The sequence below is a fragment of the Phyllostomus discolor genome, chromosome X (assembly GCF_004126475.2).
Source record: "Phyllostomus discolor isolate MPI-MPIP mPhyDis1 chromosome X, mPhyDis1.pri.v3, whole genome shotgun sequence".
Lineage (NCBI taxonomy): Eukaryota > Metazoa > Chordata > Mammalia > Chiroptera > Phyllostomidae > Phyllostomus > Phyllostomus discolor.
Window position 1 is genome coordinate 30,809,957 of NC_050198.1, and position 24,519 is coordinate 30,834,475.

Consider the following 24,519-nt stretch of genomic DNA (forward strand, 5'->3'; position numbering starts at 1 on the left):
TAAACAAAACAGATAATCCCTTCACTCATGGAGTTTATGTTCTAATGGAGGGCAGGGGGAAGAGAAAAAAATATATAATTCACATGTGTGTTAAAAGGAAGCTAAGTGTTTTGGAGAAAAATAAAGATGGGTAAAAAGGTAGTATTGGAGGAGATGTTTCAGTTTTAAATAGATTGGTTACAGGATTCCAGCCCACAGCTTACATACAATGTAGTAGGGGACATGGACTGGTTTTTAATATAATGTAGATGCTTAGAAAAGGAGTGCAGGCTTCTGGTTGAGAGAACTGAAAAGCTTCACAGAAAAAGTTGAACACGTGGGCAGATAGAACTAGGAGAGAGCCTCCCGGACAAAGGAGAACCAGAGAGCATAGACATGTTACAGCAAGTGCTTCAGATCTACTGAATAAAATTCCCATAGGAGGGTGATAAGAGTTAGGACTAAAAGTAAGTTTATATCACATAGTGGTGACTTACAATGAAAGATTTTCCAATACTGAACCATTTTCACACAACCTGGGATAAATCAATTCAATTTGATTGAGGTACTTTCTCTTTTTATAGGGTTGGTTTAATTTGCACTTTTTTTTTACATCTATAAGCATGAGTGAAATGGACCTATGCTTTTCTTCTATTGTTATATCTTTGACTTTCTTAGTAGAGTCTTCCTGGACAGGCTAGTAGTTTGAGTTAGGACTGTTCCTTCTTTTTCTATTGACTTTAAGGAGAAGCCCATAAAACTGGGGTGAATAAAATGGAATCTGCTTATAAAACCATCAGGGCCTGGTGTTTTCTTTGTGGGAATACTTTGCCCACTGCTATATCTTTAGTAGTAGCTTTTTATTTCAGTTTTTAACTCCTTGACTTAGTTGTGGTAAGTTTTTTAAGAGATTTGTTCATTCCCTACACAAAATATTTTTAAACTTGTTGGTATATAGTTGTTGATATTATTTTCTTTTTAACTTCTACTTTATTTACAGTTATATTAACCTTTTCATTTGTAGTTTCTCTGTTTTTGTTCGTGAACATTTTTGCCAGAAGTTTGCCTACTTTTTAGTTTTTTCTTCCAAAAAGCCATTTTTGGCTTTTCTTATGTTTTCTGTCATATATTCTATTTCCAAATCATTAATCTCTGTGGTTATTTTCATATTTTTCCTTCCTCTTTTTATAGGTTGATTCTGTTTATTGTCAAATTTCTTAAGATGGACATTTAATTTATTAATTTTGAGAGTTTTTATTGTAGTTTTTTACAATTATAGAACTCCCTCAAAGTTCCATTTTTACTGCATCCCATACGTGGTGTTGAATATTTAATTCTAAATATTTCTAGATTTTTATTATAATTTCCTTAACCAATGAGTTATTTAGCAGTGTGTTTTTAATTTTTCAAATAGGCACAGATTTTTAAAAAGTATCTTTTGTTATTGAGCCCTGGCTGCTGTGGCTCAGTGGATTGAGTGCCGACCTGTGAACCGATTCGATTCACTGGTAATTGGTTCGATTCCCAGTCAAGGCTCATGGCTGGGTTGTAAGCCAGGTCCCCAGTTGGGGGCATGCAAGAGGCAACAGATTGATGTATCTCTTGCATTGATGTTTCTCTCCCCCTCTTCTCCCTGTTTTCCTTCTCTCTCTAAAAATAAATAAAATATTTTTAAAAATTTAAAAAGTATCTTTTATTAACTTCTAACTTAATTGAATGTTGGTTCCATATCATGGCCTGTAATTATCTATTATTTGTTGAGACTTCTTTATTATCTAGTACATGATTTAAAAAAAAATCTTTAATGTGTGCCTAAGAAAAATGTGAGTATACTACTTTTGGTTACAGAACTCAAGTTTATTCAAGTGTGGTACAGATCTTCTGTATTCTTGTTAATCTTATTTTTTTCAATCTACTTGACCAATAAATAATTGAGACAAGCAGAATTAGAAGACATGTCTTAGATTTTATTTCACCAGTTCTGAGGGTTTGGAGAGGTCCTGAATGACTGTCAAAGTTAGTACTGACCTGTTTTAGCTCTTCACCAGCACAGGGTTTCTATTCTGCCCTGAAGTTACTCTGAAGGAAGTCTGGACCAGAGGTCTGAATCCCAAGGGGTGTGGGGGATACACTATTGTCTCAAGATTTGGGAGGGGGAAAAGTAAGAACAAAAATTGCAGTGGTTCCTTTTCTATTTTATCCTACCACACACTGCCACAAGGGTTTCTCATAGTTTTCCCTTTTCTTACTTAGCCCCTTTGGGGTTGATCTTTGGCAATGGGGAGCCAGCAACTATCCCAGTTCAGTATCTTGGTAGATACCAAAATGGAACACTGTACTTTTATATACATGTATGTCACCTCTTAAATCCTAGAAATGGAATTGCTTGAACACCTCTTCCCACATTAAACCTGTGTTGCCTCTTATATTACTTTTTTTGTTTGTGTATAGCACTACCAATATCCAATCACACAAACCAGAACAGTATTTTTTCAAACCTGTGAGTAGGATAATAGAAAATAATAGGGGGTTTAATACAAAATAAGGGTAAGTAGTATTTTGTAAAACCTTTACAGTTCATTGGTATGTGTGCATGCATAAATACTTGTAAGTACACTGAGCTGTGATGAAGAATGTACTAATGTGGTTTGTAGTAAAAAAAAAATTGAAAAACAAAGTGATATTTTTAACCCATCTTTCTGCCTTACCTCCTGTAGCCATATATTATGAAAATCTGCTGATTCTACTTCCTCAGTATTTCTCAAATTTGTCCCATCTTGCTCTTCCCTAGTAACCATTGCTGTAGTTACAGCCCTTTCTGGATTACTGCAACAGCCTCTGAGATTCATGTTCCACATTTCCTTATTCTTACCCAATAAGGTTTCCAAAATGTAAATTTTGCTTATTTAAATCCTTCTGTGGTACTCTAATGCCCGTGGATAATTTCTAAGCTTTATAATATAGTCCCTGCCTCCTTCTCTAGCTTCATCTGCTTCAATTCCAGTATCACTGGTAACTCTAAACCCTTTTCAGTTTTCCTCACACTCTCTGAAGGATTTGGTTTTATTATTCTTTCTCATTTTCACCTGGTGTGAAGGGAGGATCCTTTATGCCAACTCCTTTTATTTACCTGGTGAACTGCAGCTTATTCATTCTCACTTTGTACAAGAAGTCTTACACCCTGCCCCACGTGTTATTCCTCTGTGCTTTCAGAATATTCTGGGCGTTTATCATTTATACAGTCAGGTAGGTTTCAAATAATCTGTTTAGGCTAGTGTATATTTCTTTTATGGAAAGAGCTGGTCATACTCATTTTAGTGCCTAAAACAATGTCTGGCTCATAGTAGGTGTTCAATGGTTGAATAAATAACTGAAGATATAGAAAATTAAAGTGCCTTTTTCAAGGACATGTGGCCCTTAGGTGACAAAATTGAGACTGGAAAATAAGTGACTCTTTTGTTGCCTCATGCTACAGACCAGTGCCCCTTCTATTACATATGTAAAACCAAGGAAGTACCATATTTATTGTGCAGTATTGAGGAAGTGACTTTAACCTAGTTTGCTGATAATTAAGATGATTAAATTATTTAATTTTTACATACTGTATCTATGGGAGTCTGTTTCTGGTACATGAATAGTTTTACATAAAATTTATATACCCACAAAGAGGTAAAACAGTGCAAGTAGATTCAGAAGTAACTTGGAAAAATCAAAATGGCCTTTTAGTGACTATATTTTGATAGGTCAGTTAAAATTTTAAAAAGTAATCTGACAGATTCTAGGCACAGTTTTAAAAATTATTTGAGCTTTAGTTTAGAATATCTAAGGATGAAAATGGTGAATTTTGAAAAATTGCATTGTAAGAATAGTTCAATAATACTTGTACATGTAAGTTCTGACATACTGTGATTCTTGTACCTTCAGGTTGTTCCATTTTCTGAAGCATATCATAGAAATCAGTTAGGGTTTTAAAAACTAAGACCCATTCATCAATTTATGGGTGTGTTTCCAATTTCAGAAATTTTTAAAGAAGTTTTAAAAGTGAAGCATCAGAAAAAGGGTCAGAGCTGAAGTATTTCTTAAAATCATCCAGTATTCTGTGTGTATGTGTGAGAATTTCCCCAATTATTAAAAAAAAAGTATTTTTACAGTTGGCATGTTGAAACAAGATCCAAACAATGGCCACATTGTTTGGTTGATATATCCTTGAGTCTTCCTTTATCTGTAACAGTTTCCTCTCCCGTTTTCCCCTCATGCCTTTTATTTATTGGGGAAAAAATTGTCCTATTCATATTTTAACTATATGGCAAAGTCAGTGAGAGTAGAAATGTATTATTTCAGCACTAAGAATTGTGCCTGACATTCAATGGATATTTGTTGAATAATGTTAATAGTACTCAAGATCTGTGTTTTGTCCCTGCAGGTTGATCCGAAAGACTACATGTTCAGTGGACTGAAAAGTGAAACAGTGGGTCGTTTACCTGGGACAGTGGCAGGACAACAATTTCTCATTCAAGACTGTGAAAACTGTAACATCTATATTTTTGATCATTCTGCTACCATTACTATTGATGACTGTACTAACTGCATCATTTTTCTGGGACCCGTGAAAGGCAGTGTGTTTTTCAGGAATTGCAGAGATTGCAAGTGTGCACTTGCCTGCCAACAGTTTCGTGTGCGGGATTGTAGAAAGCTGGAAGTCTTTTTGTGCTGTGCCACTCAGCCCATTATTGAGTCCTCCACAAATATCAAGTTTGGCTGTTTCCAATGGTACTACCCTGAATTAGCTTTCCAGTTCAAAGATGCAGGGCTAAGTATCTTCAATAATAACTGGAGTAATATCCATGATTTTACACCTGTGTCAGGAGAACTCAACTGGAGCCTTCTTCCAGAAAATGCTGTTGTTCACCACCATGTTCCTCTACCTACTACCAAAGAGCTCCAAGCTGTTCGCATTTCCACAGAAGCCAATAGAAGTATTGTTCCTGTAACCCAGGGTCAAAGACAGAAGAGCAGTGATGAATCATGTTTAGTGGTATTATTTGCTGGTGATTATACTATTGCAAATGCCATGAAACTAATTGATGAGGTAAGGAGAGACAGAGAAGAGAAACAGACATACACCTGAGTAGAAACACACCAGTTTTCAAGAGAACTTCCATTCTTTTCAAATTGGCTATTAAAAATACAGACAATTATTAAATTATAGTCCTTTGTCCCCTATAGATTATCTGTAAGCTGGTTGCTTAGGCTTCAAAATACTTTCCCAAAGAAATTTTTTAAAAATATAATTTGATTCAGTAAGTATTTATTAACCAGTTATGAGCAAGTTACTCCACTACCATGTTCCATTGATTATAGGATACACATTTGTTTTTGTACATTTTTGTTATCTGAAATACATCTTACAATTGATGGCAACTTAGAGGTATTTAAACTGGGGTTGGATATACATTGACAAAATTCTCCACCCTCAAAGAATTTCTGTCTTTATAATAAATGATTTCCATACAAGTTCACAAAAGTGTGGTGCTGCACTTAGAACCTTTTTATAATTATTTAGTAGGAAAATTTATTTGGAGTTTTAATTGGTTAGGGGGTAGGAAAGACATTTATGAATACAACTTTTGGACCCTGTTGTGACCATGAGAGCAACCTTCTCATTACCTTCCTCTTGTCCTTTGCCTTATTGCCATGAAGGGGAGATTGGTACAAAAGAAAGAGGTGGGAGCTGGGACAGCAGAGGCCATGGACTTATGAGCAGGGGCTTTTGGTGAGTTTGGTTAGCAGCTTACAGTTGAAAATAACTGGGGGTGTAGAGGTTAGGGGTTCCAGAAGCAGATGTTCCTGTATGGATGAGTACTCCAGTGGTGAGGCAGCAGTAGGATATCTGATTATCCATTAATCAGATGTTCTTCAGGAAGAGTTTGAATTTTAAGATAAAACTTCCAGAAATGGAGAAGTGAATGGAAAACTCAGGAAGTCTATTTTGAGTGGATTTTTAAAGTATTGTAACAGTTCTGTCAAGAGGAACAATTTTAGGCAGGGAGGAGGAACCTTGCTACCTCTCTGTAGCAAGGCTGTAGGTGGCACAGTCTGTAGTGTAGGAAACCGATGTCTGAATTCTACAAAGTATGTCTGATGTCTAGTTTTCAAAACAACAGAAGCCAAAGTATAATTTTAAGACTTTGGCATTTTCTTTGTTTTAATTATACCAAGGTGATGGAAACATGCTGTGAATCTGGTAAGATACAGAAAAAGTGTAGAAACAGCCTTTGAGCTACGTAAAAATATGTTAATCCAACACCTGAGGGAAAAATATTTTCATTATATTCTACAGTGATTTTTAAAAATCTATGAAACAGTTTTTAAAAGATAAAATTTTTCAGGTTAAACTCTTTCTTGGTAGGTAATGAGGGGTGGACATAAAGAATATATGGTATGTTTAAAGAAAAAAGCCATCAAAACAAGTACTTGTCCTCATGAGTCATCATATGCTCTTAACCTTTTAACCTTTGGTATCTAATGTGTACAATGACTGTTGTTTGCCCTTTAGAGCACTGTGACCAGGAAGAGGGAAGTTCTTTAGATGTCCTTCTGGAATACAAAATAATTTAAAACAAACACAAACCTAAAAATAATGGTAATAGCTAACATTTATATAGTATTTTATGTATACCAGGCACTGTCATAAGGGATTTAACTCAACTCAGAATAACCTATGAAATAGGTGTCATTGTTCCTCTTATTACATATAAGGGAAATAAGCCACAGAGAGGGTAAGTAACTTGCAAAAGGTCACTCAGCTGGTAAACATAAAGCCATGACTTAAATCCAGGCAGTGTGGCTTTGTAGGCTGCATCTTTTTTTGAAAGTTTTTTTTCTTTATTTTTTATTGTTTATGCTATTACAGTTGTCCCACTGTTTTCCCCTTTGTCTGCCTTCACCCAGCCCCTGCCCCCACCCTCTGGCCATAACCACTCTATTGTCTGTGTCTATGAATTATGCATATATATTATTTGACTAACCCCTTCACCTTCTTTCATCCAGTCCCCTCTCCCTCTTCCCTCTCACAGCTGTCAGTCTGTTCTGTGTGTCCATGCCTCTGTTCCTATTTTGTTTGTCAGTTTGTTTGGTTCACTAGATTCCACATATAAGTGAAATCATATGGTATTTGTCTTTCTCTGACTGGCTTATTTCACTTAGCATAATAACCTTGAGGTCTATCCATGCTGTTGCAAAAGGTAAGATTCCCTTCTTTTCTATGGCTGCGTAGTATTCCATTGTAAAAATGTACCACGGATTTTTTATCCATTCATCTATTGATGGGCACTTGGGCTATTTCCAGATCTTGTCTGTTGTAAATAGTGCTGCTATGAACATAGGGGTGCATATATTCTTTTGAATTGGTGTTTTGGTATTCTTAAGATATATTCCCAGAAGTGGGATTGCTGGGTCAAGAGGCAGTTCCATTTTTAATTTTTTGAGGAAACTCCTTACTGTTTTCCACAATGTAGGCTACATCCTAATCCTTAAGCCTGACACTGCTATGCTGCCTCAGTGTTAAAGTTGCTAAATGCCTTGTGGAACAGGAATGTGATAAAAAAAAGTGAATGGAGTTAAGACAGATACTATCATTCAGCCTAGAAGGAAAAACCCTGGGACTTTTTCGCTAGTTGTCCTACATAAATCTAAAATCATAAAATTAAGGTATGAAAAGAGATCAAAAAGAAGAAAATGCCAAGTACATGCAAAGAGGATATCAAAATATGCTGAAAACCAGTGACTTACATATTAAGAGAGGGACTGCATTAAAAAAAAAATGAAGCTCAAGATCCTAGGAAAATATATGTAGAAACTAGTTAATTCTGAGGGGGGGAAATAAAACTTGAGTCTTTCTTGTATTATAACACAAGTAGCTTAGACTATTGTTACACTGGAACTGTGATCGCTAACTCTGGTTTTATCACAGAATTTTGTTTCACTTATTTCTATAAATTAAACATATCCTAATGGTTTTTTAAGATAGGAAGTATAAAACTCAGGAGGGTAGAAAGTCCAGAAAATCTGGGTAAAAGCAAAAAGCACATTCTGTAGGTAGTTGAAAAATTATTGGGCTTTAGTTTTCTCACCTAAAAATCAGATTTCTAGCTGGCTCTTACTTAGATCACAGATATACACAGGATAAATTAGACTAAAAGCAGTAGTTTGAATTGTTTAGAACTATTGCATAATTCAAGTTGGGTATTACCATTATTTTCAAGTCTTTAAAAAGTAGAAGAGGAGTTCCAGCCAAGATGGAGGCATAGGTAGAAATGCTTTGCTTCCTTGCACAACCAAAAGAAGGATAACAACCAATCTAAAAAAAAATAAACCAGAAGTGCCAGAAGGTCAAACTGCATGAAACTCCAGCAACCAAGGAGTTAAACATTCACCTAGACCAGTAGGAGATGGGCAGCAAGGTGGAGAGGACGCTCGGCGAGGTGGCAGATTACGTGAGTAAGACAGGGCTGGCCAAATGGGAAACAAGACTCCAAGCTAGCTGTAAAATACTGTCAGGGTTACCACAGCATGAGAAACTCCCAGTCTCACACAAGAGATGGTTGGAAAGTGGATCTAGAGCAGAGCAAGCAAGCCATGTTGTTCCCTCTCTGACCTCATCCCCCCCAAAAAGCACCACAATGCAGCAAAGAGGGTTGCCTGGCCCTAGTGAATACCTAAAGCTCCACCACTTACAATGTGACAGGTACACCAAGACAAAGAAATATGGCCCAAATGAAAGAACAGATCAAAACTCCAAGGGAAAGAGCTAAGTGAAGAGGAGATAGCCAACCTATCTGGTGCAGAGTTCAAAACACTGGTAATCAGGATGCTCACAGAACTGATTGAGCTCAGCTGCAAAATGAAGGAAGAAATGAAGGCTACCCAAAGTAAAATAAAGCAAAATATACAGGGAACCAACAGTGAAGGGAAGGAAACCGGGACTCAAATCAAGAATTTGGAACAAAAGGAAGAAATAAACATCCAACCAGAACAGAATGAAGAAACAAGAATTCAAAAAAATGAGGAGAGGCTTAGGAAACTCTGGGGCAACTTTAAGCAACCTAATATCAGAATCATAGGGGTGCCAGAAGGAGAAGAACAAGAGCAATAAGTTGAAAATTTATTTGAGCAAATAATGAATGAAAACTTGCCCAATTTGGCGAAGGAAATAGACTTCCAGGCTACAAAAATGAGTGTGGCTGTACTCCAAATAAAACCTCACACCACAAAGCCCAGAGAGTACCAAAGAAACTGGACACAAACAGGAACACATCAAGGCACATCAACATTAAGTTACCCAAGATTAAAGATAAAGAGAGAATCTGAAAAGCAGCAAGAGGAAAGGAGAGAGTTACCTACAAAGGAGGGCCTATAAGACTATCAGCTGATTTCTCAAAAGAAACCTTATAGGCAAGAAGGGGCTGGAAAGAAGTATTTGAAGTCATGAAAGGAAAGGATTTACATCCAAGATGACTCTATCCAGCAAAGCTATCATTTAGAATGGAAGGGCAGAGAAAGTGCTTCCCAGGTAAGGTCAAGTTAAAGGAGTTCATCACCACCAGGCCCTTATTATATGAAATGTTAAAGGGACTTACCTAAGAAAAAGAAGATTCAAAACTGTGAACAGTAAAATGAAAACAAACTCACAACTATCAACACCTGAACCTAAAAAAAAAAAGAAAACAAAAAGCTAAGCAAGCACCTAGAACAGGAACCAGAATCAGAGGAATGGAGATCACATGGAGGGTTTTCAGTGGGGAGGGGGAAGAATGAGGGGAGGTACAGGGAATAAGAAGCATAATTGGTAAGCATAAAATAGATGGGGAGAAGTTAAGAATGGTATTGGAAATAGAAGTCAGAGAACTTATATGTACGACCCATGGACATGAACTAAGGGGGGGAATGCTGGAGGGTTGGGGGGTGCACGGCAGAGGGGGGATAAAGGAGAAAAAATGGGACAACTGTAGTAAATTACGCTTTAGAAAGAACAAATAATTTTCATGAAAAAGTCTCTTCAAATATTTATAGTAAAATAGCAAAATAAAGTTTCATAGTTCATTATTTATTACTGGATAACAGTATTTTTAATTAATCATCTTGCTTTCCTCAGTTTATGTGTCTGACTCTAAAGTGAGAGGTAAGGAGCAGTCTAGAAAATTAGAAACAGATGTAGGATTGTTTCTAATTTAAGTAACTTTGTAGTCATCTGGCAGTGATGAACATGTAATATCCTGCTACTTTTTAATTTATGTTTTTTTTTTCTGAGTTAGCTTTGAGGGCTGTGAAAAGGAATTTGAGTTTGAATTCAATTTGATGGAATAGTAAGGAATAATGTATTAATAGAATGAAATACTATCAACAAATTAAAACTGATTTTATAATAGAGTATCTAGAAAATGTTCACAGTGAAATAAACAGTTATGGTTAATCTTAGGAAATGAATTAAGAGAAGGGTATTCTTTTCTTTTTTGTAGTTTTATGGAGTTTACAATCAACATGTATTATTTCTGTAATGGGGGAAAGTAAACTGGAAGAGTAGACGGAAGTATACCTATATGACAGAGGCATCTTTGAGTGTTAGCATCTTGGTTAATATTTCTTCTATTTTTGTTTTTCAAATCTTTTGTATTGAGCATATATATTACTTTTATATTAAAAACAGTAGGCTTTGCTAAAAATTAAGTGTTTGAATGACTATTTTTAAAAACTAATAATTATAACAATATGTACTTGTAGTAAACTATAAAAGTAAAGAAGAGTAGAAATAAGTTTTAAAATCATATTGTACTGTACTTTGAATAGTCTTTTTAGGAATAATTTTTAATTTGTTTAGTATAATTAGATTAATTGGGTATTATTTTTATTGTATTTTATTGATTATGCTATTACACTTGTCCGAATTTTTCACCCTTTGCCCCCCTGCACTCAGCACCCCTACTCCCTTAGGCAATCCTCCCACAGTTGTTCATGTCCATGGGTCATGCATATAAGTTCTTTGGTTACTCCATTTCCTAAACTCTATTTTACATCCCTATGGCTATTCTATAACTACCTATTTGTACTTCTTAATCCCCTCACCTCTTCACCCATTCTCCCCCACCCCCTCCCATCTAGCAACAATCAAAACGCTCTATGTATCCATGATTCTGTCTCTGTTCTTAATTGCTTAGTTTGATTTTTAGATTCAAATTTGTTGATAGATATATATGTTTGTCATTTTATTGTTCATAGTTTGATCTTTTTCTTAAATAAGTCCCTTTAACATTTTATATAATAATAGTTTGGTGATGATGAACTCCTTTAGTTTTTTCTTGTCTGGAAAGCTCTTTATCTGTCCTTTGATTCTAAACAATAGCTTTTCTGGGCAGAGCAATCTTGACTATAGGTCCCTGCTTTTCATGACTTTGACTATTTCTTGCCTATCCCTTCTAGCCTGCAAAGTTTCTTTTGAGAAATCAGCCAACAGTCTTATGGGAACTCCCCTGTAGGAAACTAACTGGTTTTCTCTTGCTGCTTTTAAGATTCTCTCTTTATCTTTAACCATCAGCATATTAAATATGATGTGTCTTGGAGTGGGCCTCTTTGCATCCATCTTGTTTGGAATTCTTTGTGCTTCCAGGACTTGCATGTCTGTTTCCTTCACCAACTCAGGGAAGTTTTCTTTCACTACTTTTTCAACTAGATTTCCAATTTCTTGCTCTTTCTCTTTTCCTGGCACCCTTATGGTGTGAATGTTGGAACCCTCAAATTGTCCCACAGGCTGCTTATACTCTCCTCATTTTTTTTTGGATTCTTTTTTCTTCTTGTTCTGATGGATTGTTTTTTGCTTCCTTATGTTCCAAATCATTGAAGTGATTTTTGGCTTCCTCCATTCCATTGTTTTTTTTCTCTGTAAATTGTTTATTTCAATTAGCATATCCTTCATTTCTGACTGGGTCTTTTTTTGTGTGCTGCTGATGCCCTTGCTATGTTCGTTGAGCATCCTTAAACCAGTGTTTTGAACTCTGTATCTGACAGATTGTTTCTCTCTTTTTCATTTAGCACTTTTTTCTGGAGTTTTGATCTGTTCTTTCATTTGAGCCATGTTTCTTCATCTCCTCATCTTGGCAGCCTCCCTCTGTTTGTTTCTATGTATTAGGTATAGCTGCTTTGATTCCATGTCTTGGTAGCATGGCCTAATGTAGTAGGTCCTATAGGGTCCAATGGCACGGCCTCCCCTATCACCCAAGCTGGGTACTCAAGGTGTGCCCATCATGTGAGCTGAGTACACCCTCCTCTTGTAGTTGAGCCTTGGCTGCTGTTGGCAGATTAATGGGAAGGACTTACCCAGGCCAGTCAGCTGCAAGGACTGGCTGTGACTACTGACCACCAACTTCTGCCCTCCATAGAAGATGAGCTCTGCAGGTGCAGGGTGGTGGTGCTCCAGTGTGGCCTGTAGCTGTCCACTGGGTGCACTGGCCCTGGGATTTTCCAGGTGGTGCAAGCCAAGGTCAGCCCCCACCTGTGTTTTGCCCAGGTCACCCTGCCTGAGCTATAAAGCAATCTGAGATGGCTGATACTTGTACAGGGCTGGAGATTCCCAGGGGAAGCCAAGATGGGAATCTAAGCTGGCTGCTGATAGTGCCTGGCCTGGGGGCTCACTGAAGCCCACTGTTGCTTATTTGAGAGGGTTTAGAAGTTGTGAAGCAGGAGCCAGGATTAGCCATGGATATGGAAAAGCCAATTGGATGGGCCAAGAAGTTGGGTGGGGCAGAGTCTTTAGGGATCTCCAAGGTGGGTCAAACAGTATTAGCCAGGTTGATGGAGTCTCAGATATGAAACCAGCTTACTGGGTCTGTGGCAGACAAGTTTGGCAAAGGACAATGACCTCTGCTGTTTTTGATACCAGACATTTCAGTTTCTCCCTGTATACCATTGGTGCCTTTCAAGCTGCTACCCCAGTGCTGGATTTCAGAGGGAGTAAGCCTGAGTAGTGAGTCCATGTGTGGGTTCTTTAAGAGGAACTGCTGGGAACTCCAAGCAGTTTCTTCCAGACTCAGTCCCCATCAGTTTTTGCTGCCAGAAGTTATGGGACTTATCTTCTTGGTACTGGAACCCTGGGCTAGGTGTCCTGATATGGAGCTGGGATTCCTTGCTCCCGAGATATCCCTCCCAAATTTTTATTCACCACACATGGGTGTGGGACCAGCCCATTCCACATCTGCACCCCTCCTATCAGTCCAGATGAATGTGGTTTCTTTAATTCTGTAGTTGTCAGACTTTCATTCAACTTGATATCTGATGGTTGTAGCGATGGTTGTTGTATATTTTAGTTGTAATTTTGATGTGGTTGTGTGAAGAGGTGGGCCATGTCTGACTACTCCACTATATTGACCAGAGGTCAATTAATTGGGTTTTAATCACAACTCTTAATAATTGTGTGGCTTTGGGCAGGTTTCTTAACCACTCAAGGCCTCAGTTTTCTTATCAGTAAAATGAGAATAATAGTATCTACCTCATGAGCTGGTTAAGTGTATTTTACATCTAAAGTGCTTAAAAGTGCCTGGTGCAAAGTGAGTACTCCATAAATGTAATCTATAATTATTGTGCTGTACTCTATAAATTTGTATCATGCTTTTAAAAATTAATGGTGTTACATAACCTTTCCCCCATTTTACTATTTGTTATGTTGAATGAACTACGATATTTTATGTCAGAGTGCCATAATTTACTTAACAATTCTCCTCTCATTAGAAATTTTGTAGTATTACCAAAGTTTCCATTTGTTAGTTTCAGTCAAAAGATTTTTTAAATCTTTTTTTAAGATTTTATTTATTTATTTTTAGAGAGGGAAGGGGGGGGGAGAGAGAGAGAGAGAGAGAGAAACATCAATGTGTGGTTGCTGGGGGTTATGACCTGCAACCCAGGAATGTACCCTGGCTGGGAATCGAACCTGGGACACTTTGGTTCCCAGCCCGTGCTCAATCCACTGAGCTACGCCAACCAGGGCTAGTTTCAGTCAAAAGATTTTTAATTATATTTAAAAATTTGAGGGATCATTCACATTTGTATGACCCTTAATCTTATCAGTAGGCATTGTGGTATTAGTTCTTAACCAGAGGCATGCATCTGGAAGAAAAACTCTTGTATATATGAAAACTTGTTACAGCAAACACTCTGAATTAGAGTTATGACTAAAACAAAAATCAGCAAGCTGTGTCACATTTTATACAGAACAATACTAGGAAATATTGTTTTAATCTCAGAAGGCGATTTTAAAATCTAAGGAAGTTTTATTTTTCACAGATGATTCATGCAGGCTTTTTCCTGATTCAGACAAAGGAAGTGTCCATGAAACCTGAGGATGCTCAAAGAGTTTTTCAGGAAAAGGCACCTGAATTCCTCAATCTTCTGAACAAAGGTACCTTCTGAATGATTGGTATACTTTTGTGGTTATCCTTTTGACATGCTGATTTCACTTACTCTGGCTTTTAGCTTTTCTCTTACATTGCCTTTTCTTTTTTTTTAAGATTTTATTTATTTATTTTTAGAGAGAGGGGAAGGGAGGGAGAAAGAGAGGGAGAGAAACATCAATGTGTGGTTGCCTCTCTTATGCCCCCTACTGGGGACCTGGCCCGCAATCCAGGCATGTGCCCTGACTGGTAATCAAATTGACAATCTTTTGGTTCACAGGCTGGCTGGCGCTCAGTCCACTGAGCCACACCAGCCAGAGCTGCATTGCCTTTTCTTTCTCATTTGTTTTATGTTTTTTCCTATTATTATTCAGAACTGTCAAAGTTTCACATTTTAAAAAAGGCTATATAACTAATCAGAAATCAGAGATTGAGTTTTTTTCCTATTCTATTGTCTTAGTAGTTGAAAGTCACATTATGTGTTTTATTGTTTTTATTTTATTTTTGTTATATTATTGTACTATAGTGAATGATCATTTCATTCTCCCTACCCAGAATTACAAAGCACTTTATAAGGATTCTTTCTGCCTTCAGTGTGCTTTGATCATACTAGAATAGTAAGAAATATAAATAAAATGGTATACTATTTTATATATTTAATATGATTGATTAACTTCTCATTCATAATTAGGATTGTTTTTCCCAGCAGGCAAATGCTACCAGTAAATTTCAGATACTGGATATATGTCTGCAAACAGAGGAACTATAGTTACTGTGCCCTTCTGGAGGGTTCCTTTCTGCCTATATATATTGAAGGTGTGCTGATTCTATAGGACAGGGTGCTGTTTCTTCGTGAGTCAGGGACATTGTTTGCTTAAGACTCACAGGCTTTTCTTGACTGAGCTGAGCAAATATATATAGTAATATGTAGTGCTGATTGGGTATACCCCAGGAAGAAGTCACATCTGCATTTACATGTCCTTTATGTATAAATAAGTTATAATAAACTACAAAAACTTGTATGAAAATGTTGGAGGATTGTTAGGATAATTTTAATAACTAATGTTGGGTGTGACTCAGGCTTAAGTGTTAGCAGAATATTTCATATGCCTTTGTGGTTACTGTAGTAGTATCAAGAACTTTCTCCAAGCCAGAGTGTGAATCTGTCCCAAGTTACTTGTAAGAAATTAAGACCTGACTCCTTTGATGCAACCCTTTTTGACATGGCGACATTCTGATAGAACCTTGAAAATGAACCTTTAAAATCACAGTAGCTTTCAGAAATTTAATCAAGTATTACATGTAATAGGCTTCCTAAAATGTGAGTATTAGGGATGAAGTGAGCATATGTATAGGTCTAAATTAATTATTTATATGCTCATGTATAATGTTGGTAAAGTGGTTTCATGGAATTGCTCTAACCAAAATATAATGTCTGTGTTTAAGTAATACAACATTCCACATGGAAAAAGTACAATGTTCTGTTCCTGCAAAAAGTAGAACTAAAACCAGTGGGCAGATGTTATAGGGATTTCAGCAAATAAACATCATATGTACAGCTTTTAAATCCAGAGGTGCCCATAGGAAGTAGTCAGATACTAATGAAATCACGTCAAAAGGTCACAGAAGGCAGCTTGAAGGAGTTTCCACTGACCAAATTTGGGACAACTTGAGCATTAAAAGGAATAATGAAGGGAACTGATTTAACAACAGAAATACATGCATCCATAGTGGTTGTAAAAAGGGGGGAAAGAGGAATAAAGGAAAACTCTCCTGCTTTTTACAAAATACCGTGAGCTAATTGTAGAAGAAATGATAGATTTTAGAAATTACCATTTTCCAACTGCTGGTATAATGATTAATTCAGACAAAGATTATCAGTGGATTCTGACACTATTGGATAAAAGTTTATAAGAAATAGGATATTTATACATTTTAATTCAAAGCAGAAGTATACCTTTATAGCAGAGATTTGGTGTTCACATTAAGCCAGTGAACAAACTTACCATCACTGATGGTAGGGCAGCTTGACATTGTATTTTTCCTGATGTGATGCAGTAAAAATATAAAGCACTACCCATGAAGTATTCTCATCAAAAATATTTAACCTGAATCTTATCGAGCCAAGACTTAACTTGTAGTTTATAGGAAGGAAAGGAAACCTAGGGAAATGTTAAATGACACCATGAGGAAACAGTGAGACACATCCAAAGTAGAAGACATTCTACAAGACAACTGGCTGAGATTCTTCAGACAGTGTCCTGGGAAACAAAAATGATGGAGGACTTCTGTATTAAAAGAAACATAACAGCTAAATTCAAGGAATGAACTTTGATTGGTTCTTGGATTGGGGTGGGATGAGCTAGCTGTAAAGCTGTACGAGACATTTTTGGGATAACTGGGGAAATGTGAAGACGACATTATGGAATTATTGTCAGTACCCTTAAGTATGATGATGGTATTGTGGTTATGTAGGAGATGTATGCTGAAATGTCATGATATGTGCTGTTTTAAAATGCCTCAGCAAAACAAAAACGAAGTGTGTGTGTGCTCATTTGTACACATGATAAAGAAAATCAATTGCCCTGGCTGGTGTGACTCAATGGATTTAAGTGCTGGCCTATGAATCAAAGAATCGCTGGTTCGATTCCTATGCCTGGGTTGCAGGCCAGGTCTCTGGTAGGGGGCACATGAGGGGCAACCACACATTGATGTTTCTCTCCCTTTCTTTCTCCCTCCCACCCACTCTCTATAAATAAATAAAATCTTTAAAAAAAAGAAAAACAAGAAAATCAATATATAACCTTGTTTTATGTATGTCTATTTAAACACACCTTTTTAGTATATATTATTAATTCATTAATACTGGACTTAGAGCCAACAGCACTGTAACTCATGCCTGAATGAAGCTTACCTAACAGATATTTTCTCTGTAAGGAATATCACAGCCTTCCTAAACTCAGGAATATTATACAGCACTTGAGTACTACATTTGTGGGCCATTTAAAAAAATATTTTATTTATTTATTTTTAGACAGAGGGGAGAGAGGGAGAAAGAAGGGGGGAGAGAGACACTGATGTGTGAGAGAAACATCGACTGGTTGCCTCTCACACACCCCCAACTGGGGACCTGGCCCACAACCCAGGTATATGCCCTGGCAGGGAATGGAACCCATGACCTTTTGGTTCACAGGCTGATGATCAGTCACTGAGCCACACCAGCCATGGCCATTTGTGAGCCTCTTTAAAGAGTAAAATCACTACCAAAAAGTACAAAGTGTGGAAAATGTGGCACTAAATAGACTGTGAAAAGGACACTTGTTTAGAGGATGAATGCCAAAACAAGAATGCAGAGCATCACTTTGTTCAACTTCACCTGAGAACATGCATGTCAGACAACTCAAATTTTTTGCCACTCTGTGTGTGTCCATGAATGACCATGAAAAACTGCAAGTATTGATTTTGGGGTTACAAGTAAATTTTATAAAATAGGCAAATACACAAATCCGCAAATAATACGGATCAACTATATATGTATTTGATGTTAAAATTTTTCCTTTAAACATCCTGCAAATTTTGATATATGTTTTCATTTAACTCTGGGCTTAGTAAAATATGGCCTACTCTATGTTTTGTAAGTGAAGTTGTTGTTTTTTATACTTTATTTTTATTGTTGACACTATTACAGATATCCCCATTTCCTCCTTTTTGCCCACCTTCACCCAGTGCCCCCTGTCCTCTGGTTATCACTACTCTGTTGTCTGTGTCTATGACTTATGCATATATCTTTTTGGCTAATCCCTTCACCTTCTTTCATCCAGCCCCTCCTCCCTCTTCCCCTCTGACAGCTGCAAGTATGTTCCGTGTGTCCACGCCTGTGTTTCTATTTTGTTTGGTTTGGTTTGTTTGGTTCATTAGATTCTACATATAAGTGAGATCATATGGTATTTATCTTTCTCTTACTGGCTTATTTCACTTAGCATAGTAATCTCTAGGTCTATCCTTGCTGTTGCAAAAGGTAAGAGTTCCTTCTTTTCTATGGCTGTGTAGTATTCCATTGTGTAACATACCACAGCTTTTTTATTCACTCATCTTACTGATGGGCACTTGGGCTGTTTCCAGATCTTGGCTATTGTACATAACACTGTTGTGAACATAAGGGTGCATATATTCTTTTGAATTGGTGTTTTGGTATTCTTAAGATACATTCCCAGAAGTGGGATTGCTGGGTCAAGAGGCAGTTCCATTTTTAATTTTTTGAGGAAACTCCATACTGTTTTCCACAGTGGCTGCACCAGTCTGCATTCCCACCAACAGTGCACTAGGGTTCCCTTTTCTACACATTCTTGCCAGCACTTGTTGTTTGCTGATTTATTGATGGTAGCATTCTGACAGGTGTGAGGTTGTATTTGGAGTACAGCCACACTCATTTTTGTATCTATTGTTTTGCTGATTTCCTATCTGGCCCTATACAGAAAAAGTATGTTTTATGACCCCTATGTAGTTCATAGTATCTTTTAGTTTCCCTGGAGACTTTTCACTTGATCCATGGATTATTTAGAAGTATATTGTTTAATTTCCAAACATTTGGAGATTGTCCAGATGTGTTTCTGGAATATATTTGTAGATTAATGCTATTATGGTCTGAAAACACACATTGTGTAGTTTCTGTTTTCCTTATTTAAGGTTTCTTTTGTGGCACAGAATGTAGGGTATCTTGGTGAATATTTTATATGCATGTGAGAAGAAGAATGTATAATCTACTTTTGTTTGGTAGAATGTTCTATAAATGCCCACTAGGTCAATTTAGTTGATAGTGCTATTCAGGTCATCTATATTCTTACTGATTTCCTGCCTACTTGTTCTATGAATTAAAGAGAGAAGGGTGTCAAAGTCCCCAACTATAATAGTGGATTTGTCTATTTCTGTTTTCATATCTTATCAGCTTTTGGTTCGTGAATTTTGAAACTTTGTTGTTAGATGCATATACATTTAGGATTGGTATGTCTTCTTGAAGAGTCCTTTACAATTACATAATGTTCCTTTTTGTCTCTGATAATCTTGTTTGTTCTGAAATCTACCTTGATATATAGCTATTCCAGGTTTTCTTTGATTGTTGCTGTTTCATCATATATCTTTACCCCTTTTCTTTTAACTTTGCAAAGTCTATATATATACCTAAAGTGAATTTTTTGTAGACAGTGGACAGTTGGTTCTTGCTTTTAAATCCTATCTGACAATATCTTTTTTAAAGTATCTTTAATTGATTATGCTATTAGTTTTCCCAATTTTTCTCTCCCCTCTGCTCGGCAGCCCCCAAACCTCTAGCATCCCCTACCCTTAATTCATGTCCACGGGTTGTACATATAAGTTTTTTTTTTACTTCTCTGTTTCCTATACCATTCCTAACCTCTCCCCATCTATTTTATGCCTACCAATTATGCTTCTTCCTCCCTGTAGCTTCCCCCCCATTCTTCCTCTCTTCCTCCCCACTGAAAACCCTCTATGTGATCTCCATTCCTCTGATTCTGTTCCTGTTCTAGGTGCTTGCTTAGCTTTTTGTTTTCTTTTTTTTTTTTTTTTTTAGGTTCAGGTGTTGATAGTTGTGAGTTTGTTTTCATTTTACTGTTCATAGTTTTGAATCTTCTTTTTCTTAGGTAAGTCCCTTTAACATTTCATATAATAAGGGCTTGGTGGTGATGAACTCCTTTAACTTGACCTTACCTGGGAAGCACTTTCTCTGCCCTTCCATTCTAAATGATAGCTTTGCTGGATAGAGTCATCTTGGATGTAAATCCTTTCCTTTCATGACTTCAAATACTTCTTTCCAGCCCCTTCTTGCCTATAAGGTTTCTTTTGAGAAATCAGCTGATAGTCTTATAGGCCCTCCTTTGTAGGTAACTCTCTCCTTTCCTCTTGCTGCTTTTCAGATTCTCTCTTTATCTTTAATCTTGGGTAACTTAATGTTGATGTGCCTTGATGTGTTCCTGTTTGTGTCCAGTTTCTTTGGTACTCTCTGGGCTTTGTGGTGTGAGGTTTTATTTGGAGTACAGCCACACTCATTTTTGTAGCCTGGAAGTCTATTTCCTTCACCAAATTGGGCAAGTTTTCATTCATTATTTGCTCAAATAAATTTTCAACTTATTGCTCTTGTTCTTCTCCTTCTGGCACCCCTATGATTCTGATATTAGGTTGCTTAAAGTTGCCCCAGAGTTTCCTAAGCCTCTCCTCATTTTTTTGAATTCTTGTTTCTTCATTCTGTTCTGGTTGGATGTTTATTTCTTCCTTTTGTTCCAAATTCTTGATTTGAGTCCCGGTTTCCTTCCCTTCACTGTTGGTTCCCTGTATATTTTGCTTTATTTTACTTTGGGTAGCCTTCATTTCTTCCTTCATTTTGCAGCTGAGCTCAATCAGTTCTGTGAGCATCCTGATTACCAGTGTTTTGAACTCTGCACCAGATAGGTTGGCTATCTCCTCTTCACTTAGCTCTTTCCCTTGGAGTTTTGATCTGTTCTTTCATTTGGGCCATATTTCTTTGTCTTGGCACACCTGTTATGTTGTAAGGGGGTGGGGCCTTAGTTATTTGCCAGAGCGGGCAACCCATGTTGCTGAGTTGTGGCACTGTCTGTGGGAGAGGGGTCAGAGAGGGAATAATGTGTCTCTCTTGCTCTGTGCTAGCCCCTTTCCAAGGAGCTCTCTCCTGTGAGACTAGGAGCTTCTGCTGCTGTGGCAACCCCCACAGTATTTTACAGCTAGCTTTGAGTCTTTAGTTTCCCATTCAGCCAGCCCCGCCTCCCTTGTGCAGTCTACTGCCTTGCCAGGGGTCCTCTGTGCTCAGCTGCCAGTCTCCCCTCTCAGTCCCTCCTACCAGTCTGGGTGAGTGTTTCTTTAACTCCTTGGTTGTAGGAGGGCCATGAAGTTTTGGCACTTCTGGTTGTTTATTGTTTTTAGATTTGTTGTTATCCTTCTATTGGTTGTGCAAGGAAGCAAAGCATTTCTACCTGCACATCCATCTTGCTCAGAACTCCAATGTCTGTCTTTTAACTGGTGTGTTTAGACTATGGTAAAAGGGATTGGTGTAATTGGATCAACACCTACTCTCTTGCTACCTGTTTTCTGTTCCTTTTTTGTTGTTGTTGTTGTTTATTGTTACCTCTTTTTGTTTAACTGGTATTTTTTATTCCATTTTATCTGCTCCATTGAGTTACTGTTTATACCTCTTATTTAATGGTTGCCTTAGCTTTTATAGCATACGTATTTAAATCACTTTAGTCCACCTTATAGTAATATTAACCACTTCACCTATAATATATAAGGTCCTAATAATATTATATACTCAAATCTCAGCCCTGTGTCATTATTATATATTTTACTGTTGCATATGCTGTAAATATCTAACACACTGTTAATATTATTGCTTTAAACTGTTGGTTATTTTTAGAATAATTAAAAATTATAAAAATATAGATAATATTTTACTGGAGGCTGTGACTTTTATTGTCCTGGTTATTCTAAGTGGGAAGCAGAGAGACCATCTGGGAGGTTGTTGCTGTAATCTAATAGAGACGTGATAATGGCTTGCTCTAAGGTCATGTTAGGTTACACAGAAGAGTTTATTAGACAGGACATTCAGGAATCTTTTTGTTTACTTCAAGGTCTCACAGTCTTTTATGATAGTTCAAATATTTAGATTCAAAGCTACTGCAAACTAATAAGATGTTCACATTAAAACAATAAAAATATACCTAGTGATCCTTGTTGACCTCATAGTTCAGTTTGAAATAATCACAATAGTTGTAGTCATCATTATTAGATAGAAGAACAAATAGGACTGTTTACAAAGTGCATTGTCAGCATTGTATTTTTTAAAATTTAGGATTATTCATACATGTTAATCAAAACTGATGCACTGTTCTACCTTTTTTGTTGGTGTTTCTTTGTTGGCAAATTATTAGGTCACTTATCAGAAGTTCACAATATTCTATTCAAAAAATATCTACCTAGCCCTGGCTGGTGTAGCTCAGTGGATTGAGCGCCAGCTTGCAAACCAAAGGGTCGCTGGTTCAATTTCCAGTTAGGGCACATGCCTGGGTTGCAAGTCAGGTCCCCAGTTGGGGACGTGCAAGAGGCAACCACACATTAATGTTTTTCTCCCTCTATCCCTCCCTTCCCTTCTCTGGAAATAAATAAATAAAATCTTTAAAACATATATCAACCAAGTTACATACCTGGGTGATTCTACCAAAATTGGATTTCTTAATTTTAATTACATTGTCTTTCTAGAACACAAGAACTTTCAGTAATAAATGTCTGACTTTAAAAACTATATCTATTGCATATCTTTGCACTGATTCTGAATAAAAACATACCCTGTTCTACTTAATTCAAACGTTCCACTTACTGCAAAAGTAGAAACCCTACCAGTGTAATTTATTATCAAATTTTTCTTTCTAGTTTGGTGTTTATTAGGTTTAAAATACTTCCTAAGATTGAGCACGGGCTGTGAACAAGTGTCGTAGGTTCGATTCCCAATCAGGGTACATGCTTGAGTTGCAGGCCATGACCCCCAGCAACCACACATTGATGTTTTTTTCTCTCTCTCTCTTTCTCCCTCCCTTCCCTCTCTAAAAATAAATAAATAAAATCTTTAAAAAATACTTTTTAAACCTTTTGCAAATTTCCAAATGTATTATCTGTATTCAGAAGTACAGAGTACAATGACCCTATGTGTATCCATCCCCCAGTTTTATCAAGTTTCTGCCATACTTTAAAAATAATTTAATGTCTTGTTATTTCCCCCCTAAATATTACAGGATGCATCTTAAAAAAATTAATAAATAAAAACTATGTTTTCTTAGGTAACCACAATATATTATCACATCTATCATGATTAACAATTCTTTAATCTCATCTGATACCCAGTCCATATTCAAATTTCCCTAATTGTCTAAAAGCATTTTTTATATATTTCTGCAGTTAATTTGATCCAGATCTAAAATTTTCCTACTCACTGTGTATCATTGATTTGTATCTTATATCTCCCTTGACCAGAAAAAAGTCTGCCCCCGCTTTTTGTTTCACGCCTTTGTCTTGTAAAAGAAACCTGGTCAGTTGTCCTGTAGTAGGCATGGGTTTGTTTGTTTTTTCCCTTTTTATTGAATTTTTTGGGGTGACACTGTTAACAAAATTATACAGGTTTCAGCTGTGCAATTCCACAACACATCATCTGTACACTGTATTTTGTGTTCACCACCCCAAGTCAGGTCTTCCTCCATCACTATTTAGCCCCCCTCTGCCCTCCTCCACCTCCCTGTAATCCCCCTGCCTCTGGCAATCACCACACTGTTATCCATGTCCATGACTTTTTTCTTTTTCCTTTTGTTTTTAGGTCAATCTCTCCAACCCTCAACCCTCTACAGTTCTTGTAGACTAGAAGTTAGATCAAAGCCTTTACACTCACATTTAGGATTTTTTTGGCAAGAATATTTCATGAGTGGTACTGTTCCTATATCATTACATGAAAGGGCACATAACAATTGATTATTTCACTTTTCGTGATACTAAGATGGATTGTTAAGTTCAGATGGTTACAGTCTTCTTATTGAAGTTTCCTATTAGTCTTCCCTGTGGGATGCTAAAAGCATTGATTATTGTTGCTTGATCCAAATATTTTATTAGGAGTTGCAAAATGATCGTTTTCTAATTGTATCACTACCTCTGTATTTATTAATGGATGTTAACAGAACTTCTTGTATACCAGAACTGTTTGCTTAATTTGAAATATGCTTATATCAGAAAAGCAGAATAAATAAGGGCAAATAATTAAGCATCACTTTTCAGAGTAATGATTTGGTGCCCTACCAAGCTACAGTGGTGTCCAGTGAATTTTGTTTGTTTTTCTCTTTTCTAAATATCATTAGGAGCTCCTGGATTTTTATATATTTAGTATGTTTTAGTTAATTTTAATCATATTCCTTCTGCTCTCACTGTGTCTCATCTTTGGCCATTGGGAGCTCCTTCAAGCTGGCTCCTGTGTCCTTTTGATACAACCCCCTTCAGCCTTTGAAAGCCTCACTGCTTTTTGGCTCAGAAAGATATTCCAGGT

At 36.9% G+C, this 24,519-nt stretch overlaps 1 protein-coding gene across 1 annotated transcript in view; it reads left to right on the plus strand.

The window, feature by feature from the left end:
* The window catches only part of RP2 (RP2 activator of ARL3 GTPase), a 43,940-nt gene that overhangs the window by 11,799 nt on the left and 7,622 nt on the right, over window positions 1–24,519 (plus strand). Inside the window, exons 2-3 of the mRNA XM_028523085.2 lie at window positions 4,403–5,068; window positions 14,308–14,422. Coding sequence (XP_028378886.1) covers window positions 4,403–5,068; window positions 14,308–14,422 — 781 coding nt within the window. The remainder of the gene's footprint in view (window positions 1–4,402; window positions 5,069–14,307; window positions 14,423–24,519) is intronic.